Source organism: Mesocricetus auratus, unplaced genomic scaffold (genome assembly GCF_017639785.1).
Source record: "Mesocricetus auratus isolate SY011 unplaced genomic scaffold, BCM_Maur_2.0 Super-Scaffold_4256, whole genome shotgun sequence".
Lineage (NCBI taxonomy): Eukaryota > Metazoa > Chordata > Mammalia > Rodentia > Cricetidae > Mesocricetus > Mesocricetus auratus.
The window spans coordinates 15,369,410-15,382,903 of record NW_024429182.1 but is presented as its reverse complement, the minus strand read 5'-3'; the positions used below and the strand labels follow the sequence as shown (position 1 = coordinate 15,382,903).

At 43.7% G+C, this 13,494-nt stretch overlaps 1 protein-coding gene across 9 annotated transcripts in view; it reads left to right on the top strand.

The window, feature by feature from the left end:
* Nucleotides 1-2,021: 2,021 nt before the first annotated feature.
* The window catches only part of Gbf1 (golgi brefeldin A resistant guanine nucleotide exchange factor 1), a 125,858-nt gene continuing 114,385 nt past the window's right edge, over nt 2,022-13,494 (top strand). For 5 of the 9 annotated variants that reach the window (XM_040743587.1, XM_040743567.1, XM_040743576.1 and 2 more), the window contains exons 1-2: nt 2,023-2,275; nt 12,384-12,489. In XM_040743587.1, coding sequence (XP_040599521.1) covers nt 12,394-12,489 — 96 coding nt within the window. In that variant the 5' untranslated portion in view covers nt 2,023-2,275; nt 12,384-12,393. Of the gene's footprint in view, nt 2,276-12,383; nt 12,490-13,494 lie in introns of all 9 variants that reach the window. The other 4 variants (XM_040743544.1, XM_040743533.1, XM_040743538.1 and 1 more) reach the window with 1 other exon arrangement.

Here is a 13,494-nt window from a genome sequence, read left to right as displayed (position 1 = left end):
GTAGATAGGAATGGGAGAGTAGGGAGTTTCAGTTCACTTACAGGGCTTTCCAGTCGCCTCTCCAACATGAGACAGGCCCACAAGTCCACGCCCTAATTTTCAAACGAAGAGAAACAAGGGCCAGAAGTACCATAGAGTGAGGTGCTTTGGTGATGTGTCATCTTCACCTGATTTCCTTTAGGTTCTTAGCTGGATCAAGACCACAGTGACACTGGGGTGATTCTTCATGTCGGACTTCAGTTCTGATGGGTTCTGTAAGTTAGAGGACCAATCCATGGATGCCTTTGGATGCCTGTTTCAAGACCACAGTGCTATGACCTTAGATATGGAACTTCCCTGGACTGGAGTTGTCCATAAACGGGAGGAAGTGGAGAGAGTTGCTTTTTCAGTGCTTTTCAGCAATGTTGGGTTCTATCAGCAGATCGACTGGGAATTTCAACCATTTTTCTGCAAGCAGAAAACCCCTTCTTGCCCTCTTTTCACAATTCCCACTTCTAGATACTTTTTTAATCTTAGCAATCTCTATAATCTGAAAGGAGAGGCTTGTCAGCATTTCTTTTAAAAAATGATCTGTTTTGTGGGGTGTGCACATCTTAAACTCCAACACTCGGGAGGCAGAGACAGGCAGATAGATCTCTCTGAGTTTGAAGCCAGCCTAGTGTACAGGGTGACTTCAAGGACAGAGAAACCTTGTCTCAACAGCAACAACAAATTACATGTGTGAGTATGTGCCCAAAGTGTTGGATCCCTCTAGAGCTGGAGTAACAGTAGGTAATGAGATGTGTAGATGCTGGGAACTGAACCCAGGTCTTCTGGGAGAGCAGTAAGCGCTCTTAACTGCTAAGCTGTTTCTCTAGTCTTACCTGCCAGCATTGCTAGGGGAAGCAGGAAATTTTCACTTTCCTCTCAATGATGTGGACTAATGAATAGTGTGAGATTAGGTCCTCAAGCACCATCCACCCAATCGTTTGTTAAGGCTTGTTCAGGCTTAATAGAAAGGGCTTAATAAATGAGAGTTATAGACCTGTGGGATAGCTATAAGAACTGTCAAGGGGGGCTGGAGAGATGGTTCAGTGGTTAAGAGCATTGCCTGTGCCTTCAGAACACCAGGGTTTAATTCCCAGCACTCCCATGGCAGCTCACAGTAGTTTCAGGAGCTCCAAATAGGCACTGCACATGTAGGCAAAACATCCATACACATAAAATAAGCAAATTATTATTTTTTTTAAAAAGACGTATTAGAGATTTTTTTCTCCCCTGAACTGGTTGGGTAGGTGGATTAGCACACTTGGATCTGTTGTTCTCTGTTATGCACTGAGCCAGCTTTCCTCCGTAGAACTTTCGCCAGTTCTGAAAAATGAGGATACTTCAATTAGATATCCAAGATTTCTGTTCCTTTTTTTTTTTTTTCTATTTCTGGGTGGTAGGAATGGAGTAGAAAGCGCAAAAGCAGAGTTGGAATGAGGCAGGCACACCCACCTATGATAAGCCAAAATGGGGGAGCCAGGAGGACCTGGGAAAGATTACCTGGGGTCGGGCTTAGGAAGGAGCAGCCTCAGACCTGCCTGGAAAGGGAGTGATCCCTAAAGTAGCAGCGTCCGGATAACTTTAATAGGATGTAGTTAGAGGAGTAGGGTCGCCCGCTCAAGCTCTCAAAACGGACCCCGCCCCTTTTCCAGCAAATCATAGCCTTCCTGCCCAGGATGCCCAGCGGCCACTGCTAAACAGTGCGCTGCAACCGAACACTGTCTAACCCCACCTCCCTAACCGCCCAGCACAATTTCTCATTTTTTATTGGCTTCTATAACTGTCAGTCAAGAGAATCCTCGTATCCGTTGGCTGTCCCCTACCTACTCTCCGTTCCCTTGTAATGCGGTCTGGGCTCTTAGGGCACTACACGCCTCCCGGAGCGGATTTCCTTTTTTGGATTGGGTAGCTCGAATGCCACTCTTCGGGGTGCCCCACTCTGATTGGCCGAGCGCGGCCGGACTCTCTCAGTTACCAGGCAGCGGGCTAGACTGAGGCTAGTTACCACGTCAGTGAGCTGACAGGGAAGGGAGCCGGCTCCACCGAGCGTCCCGGCCCAGTTATCTCGGCCTGGAGTGAGGTCTCACCCTGAAGTTAGGATCGACTTCCAGAAAACAAGCCCCCTCCCTCCTCTCGCTCGCCTCCAGCGCCGGGAACGCGGCCGGGAGACGCCTCCGGGGCCAGGCTGGACATGAGCGGCGGCTGCCGGTACTGGGACTAGGCCCCGCCATTTTGGATCCGCTGACAGGTCAGCGAAGTCTCTTCCTAGAGTTCCAGCGTCGCGGAGACCGCCTGGCGATGGCCCAGGGAATAAGGAGGAAGGGTCCTTCAGCCGGGCGAAGCGGGCTGGGTGAAGGGCTTAGGGGGAAGAAATAAACGCAAAGGATTGAGAGCTGGGAGGTGTGCAGGGGCCAAAGGTCAGGCTCTTGCTCCCAAAGGGGTGTTTTCAGCCCCACCTGTGGCGCTGTGGGTGCCGGAATAATCTCTGGCTTTCCAGGCTCCATCTAGCCCCCAACTCTTCCTTTTCAGAGCTTTCTGCACTCGGAAGAATGCCGCTCTAAAAACTGAGTGCAAAGCTAAGGATGGGTTTTCAGGCTTTTAGATGGTGAATCTTTCCGAATTCTGTAAACTGTCACTTCTGGGTAATTAGTCCTAAAGAAGTGCTCCATGAATTCTGAAAGACAAGCCAGTGCAGTCTGGATTAGGTAGTTTGAATGCGTAGAAGAGTTGAGGCCAGCAGCCTGGGGAACTGCCTGTTAAGATTTTTCTTAAACGGGACAGCCCAGCTGTTACCGTGGGTCTGTATGTAAGCACCATTTTTTGTTTGTTTGTTGTTTGTTTTGAGACAGGGTCTCTGACTGCCCTGGAACTCTCTGTGTAGACCAGGCTGGCCTTGAACTCACAAAGATCTGCCTGTTTCTGCCTCCCGCGTGCTGGAGGTAAATGCATGTGCCACTACCACCCGGCTGTAAACACTTTTCTTTTGGTGTGTGTTTTGGGGAGGCATTTACACGCTGTGACTAAGGTTTAACCACGAGGAAGCCACTCTGTTGTGATACGTTTGGTTGAGAGCTGAGAGGATTTGAATACTGAAGAAGTTTGGCGCTGGTGGTCTGTTTATTTTTAATAGGTTAAAACATGAAAAGAGCTGAAGCTGTAGCTCAGCTGGTTGAGAGCTAGCCTAGCCTGCGTGAAGTCTTGAGTTCATTTCTCAGCCCTTCACAAACTGGGCCTGTTGGCACACACACCTGCCGTTTCAGGAGGTAAAACAAGAGCGTCAGATGTTCAAGGTCATCTTCTGCTACTTCTCGAGCTGGAGGCCAGCCTGGGCTAAACGAGACACTCTCAAACAGACAAGTCCTGAGAGATGGTCACTCCGTGTGGTAGAGTCAGGAAAGCAGAGTGAGTGACGGGGCACAACCCCAGAGAGGGTAGCTCATGGCCCAGTGATGACCTTTGGTGCTGCTGTTATAGAGTGGTGGCACCCCATCCAAGGTAGAGTTCCTTAGAGATGAGAGACAGGGCAGTGCTCTTAGTGCAGGGACTCAGACGCCTCTCTTTCAGGAGTGCTAGGCACTAGTGTAGGCCTTGTGGGAGATACAAATGCAAGAATCTGCTTTGTGACTTCTCAGCGTACACATGGCTTTGCAATAATGGGGATGGGACCCTCAGGTCTTACATATTATGGTAGGTAGCCTAGCAGTCAACCACTGAGTCATAGCGATATCTTGCTGTAGTTGTTTATTTTGAGACATGGTCTTTCTTAAGTTGTCCTGGCTAGCCTGGAAACTTGCACTGTAGCCCTTGAACTCCTGCTGTTTCCCTGGTTGCTTTGTTTACAGGCTTGCACCACTAGGTCTGCTATATACTTCTGGAAAGTAGTGACAGACACTTATAATCTCAATGCTTTTGGGATTAAGGAAGAACATTTTGAGTTTAGGATCAGTCTGATCTACACAATGAGATCCTGTCTCCAAAAAAAAAAAAAAAAGTAGCAAAGTTAGTTAGAAGTAGAATCTGCCTAATCCCTTTCAGCAGATGCCAGGCCCCACAAAATATCATGCATCCCTGGAATTAGCTTAATATGTGGTTAGGCTTTGTGGCTTGGCCAGGCCCTGGCAGTCAGTCGTACAGTAGAAACAAGGTGGAGTGCTGTCTCTGGGTATTGGAAGGCAAATTATCTAGGATGATACAATCCTTGAACCAAGTTTCTCTTACTACTTCTCTCTGCCCTTCTGAAAGTGGGTGTGTTAGAGTAGGTATGCATGTGTGTTAGGAAGAGAAGGAATGGTGCTTATGATATGTATGGATGTAAAGCAAATGGTATGGGAATGGTACAGGATACTGCTTTTTATGAGATGCAGACTTTTCCAAAATGGATGTATCTCAGTGATAAAGCATTTACCTAGCATGTGAGGGAGGCTTTGGATTTGATCTGGAGCAGAATGTACTTTTCTATGTAGGAATAATTCCATGAACATAAATTTTCTTTACAGTTATTCTCAAATTTTAAACTTCTTTTTTTTGTTTTTTTGTGACAGGGTTTCTCTGTATTGTTTTGGAGGCTGCTCTATAGACCAGGCTGGCCTCGAAATCACAGAGATCCTCCTGCCTCTGCCTCTGAAGTGCTGGGATTAAAGGCTTGCACTACCACTGCTTAGTTGAGGACAAATCTTATAAACAAGGGTTATAAATTTGAATGTATGTCAGGCAGATAATGTTAGTGTCTGAAGTAAGTCAGGTGGAAAGTTCATAGAAAGTAACAGAACCTGTAATATGCATGCCCATCCCTAATTTTATTTTTCCAAGACAGGGTTTCTCTGTGTAGTTGGAGCCTATCCTGGAACTCGTTCTGTAGACCAGGCTGGCCTCGAACTCACAGAGATCCAACTGCCTCCCAAGTGCTGGGATTAAAGGCATGTGCTACTACTGTGCCTAGCTTGATTGTTTTCATGACTTTCATTTCCTGCAGATCCAATCTCTATAGAACATGCAAATTTAGCTACTAATTTGAAGAAGGCAGTTGCTTCTTATTCATCAGGTGGCTACTGTTTGGAGACTTGAGCATAGTGTGACTAGCCTTTCTACTTTTTAGTACATAATGATTGTTCAAAGAGAAGACAGGCAGGCTGCATGGGACTATCACTGCTGCTCCCGATGCACCATCACTCAAGCTGATTTTCTTTGTTCCACTCCACCACCGGTCACCCTTATACCTTGTATGTTCTGTGTGGTTGAAGATGAGGGATAGAGAGGAGCTTTGTTTAATTTTCATATCTAAGATGGGCTGTTCTGGACAGGTCAGTGGCTTCCACTTCTTATGGTTCTGGAGATAGTCTCAGAATCTCCACAGAAGGAGGAGATGGCTTGCAGAGAGAGCGAAGGTACACTGGACACCTGACTAGCAGGTTTGAGAGGATTTTCCGGCTGTGCCTGGTCACATCAGAGTGCCAGTTTTTTCCTGGTTCGACTTTCTGTTACTCCTACTAATTTTCTTGTTCAGTAAATTTTTTGTGTGTGCCCCTCTCTTCCATGCTCAGTAGTGTGTTTTGCTTGCATGTGCCATGTGTGTGCCTGAAACAGGAGTTAGAAACGTTGGTGAACCACAGTGTGGGTGCTGGGAATTAAACCCAGGTCCTCTTAGGAGCAACAAGTGCTCTTAATCACTGCCATCTCCAACCACCCCACCCCCACCCCTGGTTTGTTTTGGGGGAGAAGAAGGTCTCACTTCGCAGCCCAGACTGGCCTTGAGCTTGTGATCTTCCTTCCTTAGTCTCCCATTGCTGGGATTACAGGTGGTCATCAATGTTGAGGTTTGTTTAAAAAGAGCTGTGTGCACAGCGTTGTGGACTGACAAAACAGATGTGCTTATATGTCTAGGAGGATCAGTTAGTTGAGGAAGACTTCATGAGCAAACACAGAGTGTTTAGTGGTTGTTGACAACATTCAGTGCCATGCTTGGTGCCTCACAACAAACCCAAGGCAAAATGGCTTCACTTTGCAATGGAGAATTGTAGTTCTTTTTGTTTTTGTGTTTAGCCCAGGCTAGCCCTGAACACTTAATCCTTCTGTTGATTACTACATATAGTAGCTACTGTGGAAAACTGTAGACAAAGGCTTGGGTAAGGGTTATAGTTTTCATCTAGCCTGCATGTAGCCCTCGGTTCAGTCTCCAACACTGGTTGTGAGAGGGGAAAAAAGAAACAAAAAAGAAAAAGAAAAAAGTCTTGCCTTTAGGTCTAAGCAGTCAGGACTGGAACCCAGGTTTTTCTTGACTCTGAAGACTCTTCTTAAAACTGAAATCATATTGTAACTTGACTATTGACTTGTTTTGTCATTTGTTTTTTGAGAAAGGGTTTCTCTGTGCAATAGTCTTGGCTGTCCTGGAACTCTTTGTAGACCAGGCTAGCCTTGAGCTCACAGAGATCAGCCTGCTTCTGCTCCCAAGTGCTGGGATTAAAGGCTTGAATCACCACGCCCAGCTTGATTATTGAATTTTTTAAAAAAAGATTTATTTATTATGTATACAGTGTTCTGTCTGCATGTCTGCCTGCAAAACAGAAGAGAGCACCAGATCTTATTACAGTTGGTTGTGAGCCATCATGTGGTTGCTGGGAATTGAACTCAGAACCTCTGGAAGACCAGCTTGTATTCTTGACCACTGAGCCATCTCTCCAGCCCCCTGACTTTTGAATTTTAATGTGAATTGAGGAAGAGTTTATAAAAAGGACAAAAGGAGAAAACATTCTGAAAAGAAGGGAGTAGCTTTTGCAAAGGCAAAGAGGGAGGAAACCCTGCCTCAAAAAAGAAGACTGGGCTTGGTGTGTTGGCATGCCTATGAGTCCTGTCACATAAGAGACTTGAGCTCCAGGTCACCTGGGTTATATAGCAAGGTCCTCATCAAAAACAAGCAAAACAACCAGCCAGCCAATCAATCAACCAACCAAAACAACCCAGACCATAACCAAAAGAGAATTTGCATTTACCCATGCTCTGCCCTGCTAGTCTCTCCACACCTACTCCTTGACAGAATTTTTTTTATTTCTCTGAGATCTAGACCTAAAAGTGGAATTGTTGAAATAAAGGATATAAGGTTCTTTAACTTGCTTGATGATCCTGAATCGTTATTCAAACAGATTGTATCAGTTTAGATATTCTCTAACCATTTGGTGTTTACTAAGGTATTGTCAGATTTATTGTGTTTTTGAGATAGTATTGTATTCTTTAGTTAGTCTAGTGTGGTTTATAACTCAGTATGTGGCCCAAGCTGACCTTGAACCCCTGATGTCCCTCTTGCCTCTGCCTCCTGAGTTTTGGGACAAAAAGTGTGCCCACCATTGCCTGGCTTAATAATTTTTTTGTATTAATTTGTTATTTGTATTTTCTACTTTGTAAAATGCTTGTCCTACTCTTATTTCTTGCCAACTTTTTACATTTTCATGTGTATATGGTGTGTGTGTACATTTTTGCATGTTTATGTATGTGCACATGTGTGTATTTGGAATCCCAAGGTTGATGTCCATAATTATCCCCAATCTTCCATCTTGTCACTAAGGCAGGGTCGCTTGTTCACTTCTAGAGTTTGCCTATAGTCTTGCTAGCCAGCTTGCTCCAAGGATTCTGTTTCTGTCTTCTGAAGCTGGAATTACAACAGATAGGCTACTATGCCCACTTGGCATTTATATGAATTCAGGGGATCTGAACTCTGCTCCTCACACTTGCTTGGCAAGTCTTTAAGTACTTAGACATCTCCCTAGAGTCCTCTCTAATGAGAACAAATTACATTTATTTATTTTGGTTAGTGGGTCTTGGGGATCATACTTTTCAGGCTTGGTAGCAAGTGCTTTACCCATTGAGCCATCTCTGGGACGAATCCTTTGAAAATTTTTATGTGTTTGCCTGCATTCATGCCTGCGTACCACATGTGTGCAGTGCCCACAGATGCCAGAAGAGGGTGCTAGCTCTCATGGATGGTTGTCAGTCACCATGTGAATGCTGGGAATTGAAGCCAGGTCCCCTGGAAGAGCAGCCATTCTCTCTCCTGTGCCCTTCCTTTTGTTTTTGTGAGACAGGGTTTCACCATGTAGCCTAGACTGACTTAAGGATTCTCCTGCTTCTGCTTTATGTCTTGATTGGTGGAATTACAGATGTGCACTACCATACCTGGCTTTAGTAGTATCATTTAAAAAATATTTAAAAAGATGTACTTGTGTATTGTTTATTGAACATATCTGCCCACATATCCACTTGCTGTCCCCTTTCTTGTTGCTTTTTTCTTCCCATTGGTCCCTGTTGTCCCCCAGACAGTATTGCTGCTACTTTAATGTGCACATACATGGTTTTATGTCTTCCTGAGATTGGCTTAATTTAGTTAGTGTGATGATCTCCAGTAGGATATAAAATCCTGCGGATAATACTACTCTGTTCTTTATGACTGAGAAAATCCCAGTGTGTATGTTTATAGACCACGTTTTCCTCCTCCTTTCCTCTGTTGTCAGTCACCTAGGTTGGCTCCATATTGCATCTATTGAGAGGAGGACTGTAGTAAACATTGATATTCCAGTATCTCTGTGTTATGTTGTCTTGAAGTACTCCTTAGGGTTAGATACTCAGGAGTGATACAGCAGGTCATATGAATGACCACTTTTTAGTGTTTTCAGAGCCTCCATATTGACTTCCAAGTGGCTGGACTAGTTTACATTCCACCAGCAATATGTAAGGAATATAAGGAATAATTTTTTTCCCCTGACCGTCTTGGAACTCACTCTGTAGATCTGGCTGGCCTCTAACTCAGAGATCTTCTGCCTCTGCGCCCAGCAGAGAACTGTGTTCATTTTACTAGCCTGTTTATTGATAGGATTGTTTGAAACCTTTTTTTCCTCCTCTTTGGTGAACATGTGTGTTGTACATGTCTGTATGTATATGTGAATATGTGTTCTTTGGAGGCTGAAGGTCAATATCAGGTGCCTTTTTCCATCTCCCTCCACCTTAATTTTTGAGATGAGGGTCTTTCATTGGACGTGCTCACCTATTTGGTTAGACTGGCTTGGCCAGCAAATTCCAGGGACCCTCTTGTTCCTACCCCACCCCCACCCTGGGGTACAGATGTCTGCTACCACGCTCTTTGTTTGGGCTCTGTGACTCTGAACTCAGGTTCCTGCTTTTCTGACTGTGACATCTCCCTGGCTCTGGGTTGTTTATTCCTCATATATTTTAGATGTTAGTCCTCTATCAGATGTATAGCTAGTTAAGATTTTCTTCTATTATGTAGCTTGTATCTTTTACTCAGCTGTTTCTTTTGCTGTTCAGAAGTTTTTCAGTTTCATGAGGTCTCATTTATCAATTGTTGGCCTTGTTTCTTGAGTGACTAGAGTCTCATTGGAAGTTCCTGCTTATCCTAAAGTGTTTTTTCTCTAACAGTTTCAGAGTTTGAGGCTTTGATCTGTTTGAAGTTTTTTTTTTTTTTTTTTTGGAAGATGAGAGACAGGGTTCTAGTTTCATTCTTCATTATATGGATATCTGGTTCTCTCTCTCTCTCTCTCTCTCTCTCTCTCTCTCTCTCTCTCTCTAATCTAAAAAAATCTGGGAGTTGGTGTGGCATAACTTTAATCGCAGCACTGGGGAGGCAGAGGTAGGTAGATCTCAGTGAGTTCGAGGCCAACCTGGTCTACAGAGTGAGTGTCAGGACAGGCTCCAAAGCAATACAGAGAGACCCTGTCTCAGAAAAAAAAAAGTTAATAAATGTCAGTTTTACAATAGTAGGAGTTGCCAGGCGTTGGTGGCGCACGCCTTTATTCCCAGCACTGGGGAGGCAGAGGCAGGCGGATCTCTGTGAGTTCGAGGCCAGCCTGGTCTATAGAGGAGTTGCAGGACAGCCTCCAAAGCCACAGAGAAACCCTGTCTTGAAAAACCAAAAAAAAAAAACAAAAAACAAAACAAAACAAAAAAACAATAGTAGGAGTCATGGGCAGAAGCAAGGAAGACAGGATTAGGAAGTACTCAGTCTTCCCGTACATCACTAGTCTGGACGCTGGTTGTTATAGAATCATACCTTTTTGTGTATTAAATATCACATTAAAAAAATAAAAATGTAGTGTGTTTTGCATTTTTTACATAAACAGTGGTAGAAAGTCATATACCACAATACTTTTTTTTAATTTGCAATTGTTTTGAACTCTTTCCTGTTTTTTTTTTTTTGTTTTGTTTTGTTTTTGTTTTTGAGACAGGGACTCACATCACAGATAAAGCTGGTTTCAAACTCACTCATGAATACCAGTGTTATTTGAACTCGCATCATACCAGACTCTGAGGACTTTTTATAGTGGGAAGTGGCAAATTTGTTATTACATATTCCTAGGATGTACTTTATGCCAAGAAAAAAAGTATTTTTTGGGAAAGAGTCTTATGAACCCAGGTTGGTTTTCAGTTTGCTATGTTATGAAAAATGACTTCTGTTTCCTGGGCTTTCTGCTTCTACCATGTGCTTAGATTTTAGATTACAGGTGTTCACAAAGTGCCTGGTTTATGTAAGTGGTGGTGGGTTGGACCTGGAGCTTTGTACATGCCAGGCAAGTGCATGCTCAACCAGCTAAACTGCATCCCTAGTCTTCCAAGAAGAAATTCTATTTTTCAGTATTTCCTGGGGGAAAGAAATAAATATCTTTTCTAAGTAGTATTCAGGGCAGCAGAGGCAATCCTATAGTAGTTCCTTTGGGAGCAGTTACAATACTCAATTAGCTTTCAGCTTTGTTTCAGAGATTCATAGAACATTAGCTCGGCAAAACATCTATTGTAGCCTTCTTGTGGACGTTTCCTGCAATAAGTAAGTGGATGTGAGGGTTTAGAACTTCTCGGAGATCATGCCAGTTTCCTGGAGCTGACTTGGCAGAATGGATGTAGTATTTAAGTTGATATTTAACTGATTCCAAAGCTAAGCCTTTTTTTTTTCTCTCTGAGACAAGGACTCACTATTTAGCCTTGGCTGGCCTGAAGTTTGCTGTGTAGCTTAACACTGGCCTTGAACTCACAGAGATCTGCCTGACTTAGTCTCTCATATGCTGGGATTAAAGGCATACACCACCACAGTGGAATAAAACTGTTTTTTATCAATCTTCATTCTTTTATTTCTTTAACTTATTTTAAGGAAATTTTTGTTCTTTTGTGGCATTCACCTTTAATCCCTGCACTCAGGAGACTGAGGCAATCAAATTTCTGTGACTTTAAGCCTGGTCTACATAGTGAGACTGTCTTAAAACAAGCAAACAAGTGAGCAAACAAGCAAGCAAACAAACAAACAAAACACAAAACAAGAAAGAGTTGTAGTATTTTGATTTTTTGAAACAATGTCACATGTACCCCAGAGTGGCCTGGAATTAATTCACTATAAGGACTGGGCTGGCTTTGAACATGCAGAGACCCACCTTCTTCTGTTTCCAGAGTGTTGGGATTAAAGATGCGCACCATCACACTCAGCTGCATTGTTGATTTGGAGTTGTATCTTGAGCTACTTGGGACTTTCAGAGACTTAGGGCAGTAGGTAGTTAGATCCATAACTTAAGATAGATTTAATCTTAGTATTATAGGTGGAAAGTCAAATGACATTTCTCACATTATTAGACTAATCTTGAGTATGCTTTAGGTGACCTAATTAATTAGTTAATTGGTAATACTGGGTTTCGAACCAAGTTCTTCATGAGCGATAGGCAAGTGTTCTATCACTAAGCTACATTCCCACTCCTTTTTACTATTTTTATTTTGAGATAAGGTCTTGATAAGTTGCCTAGCCAGGCCTTGCAATTTCAATGCCTCTGCCTCAGTCTTTCTAGTAGATGGGTTACAGGTTACAGGTATGTACCACCATACATGGCTAGCTATTTAAATAATCCCCTATCTTGGGGCTGAAAAGATTGCTCAGTGGTTAAGAGAACTGTTACACTTGTAGAGGACCCAGGTTCAATTCCCAGCACCTGCATGGTAGCTCATAACCATTTGCAACTGCAGTCCTAGGGAATTTGACACCTCTTTTGGTCTATGCTGGTACTGGGTATGCACACGGTGCACAGAAGTACAAGAAGGCCAAACATTCACATGCAGAAAAGGAAAGGGGAAAGTCAGCTGTTGTGGCTCGTGCCTTTAATTCCAGCACTTGGGAGGCAAAGGCAGGCAAATCTGTAAGTTCAAGCCAGCCTGGTCTCCAGATTGAGATCTAGGACAGCCAGGATTACACCGAGAAACCCTGTCTCAAAACAAAACCAAAAATTAAAAAAACAACTACCCCTAAAATCCCAATTAAACAAATAAAAAACCCTAAAGAGAAAAAATGCTAACCAGTCTTTTCTCTTCAACTGTTCTTGTAGGTTTGTCAGGATGGTGGATAAGAATATTTACATCATTCAAGGAGAAATTAACATTGTTGTTGGCGCCATCAAACGAAATGCTCGATGGAGCACCCATATACCACTGGTAAGTGGGGAATGGGTAGACAGTCTGGTCACTGAGTTACTGTAGGGATCTCATCTTTGATTAAAGCAACAGTCAACTAAGTGTGTCTGTGTGTGAGTGTGTGTGTGTGTGTGTCTGTGTGTGAGTGTGTATGTGTGTGTATGTGTGTCTGTGTGTGTGAGTGTGTATGTGTGTGTGTATGTGTGTCTGTGTGTGAGTGTATATGTGTGTGTGTCTGTGTGTGTGAGTGTGTATGTGTGTCTGTGTGTATGTGTGTATGTGTGTGTGTGTGTGTGTCTATGTGTGTGTGTGTGTGTCTGTGTGATGAAAGAAGGGGATGTAAAAGGGAAGGAATGGGTTCTCATGGAAGGAAGAAGAAGAAAAGAACAATAGACTGCATGAGACATGAAAGCAGAACAGGAGCTGGTAGGGTGTGGTGGCGTATTCCTATAATCCTAGCACTTGCGGGGGCAGATGAAAAAGGATCATAAGTTCAAGGCTACCTTTAGTTACATACCGAGTTCAAAAATAACCTGGGCTACCTGAGACCCTGTCTCAAAAAAAAAAAAAATGGGGGTAGGGCAGGACTGGGGGCTGGAGAAATGGTTCAGCAGCTAAGAATACTTGCTAATCTTCCAGTGGACCAAGTTTGGTTCACAGCACTCATGTAACCAACTCACAACTTTATCTCCAGTTCTAGTATCCTCTTCTCGCCTCCGTGGGTACCTGCATACATATACTATATACTCATGTAGACATACACACCTACACATGAATAAAAATAAATCTTAAAAGGGCAGGGGCTAAGGAGATGGTTCAGCAGAGCAAGAGGCCTAGAGTTTGGATCCCAAAACCCATATAAAGGATTAGTGGCTATCCAGAGCTGGTGAAGTGGCTGAGTGAGTAAGGCCTGTAATTCAAGCCTTGGAAGGCAGAGACAGGGATACTTGGAGCAAGCCAGCTAGTGAGAGTGGCTATATCAGTGAGTTCTGGGGTTGATTGAGAGCTCTGCCTCTGAGGATAAGG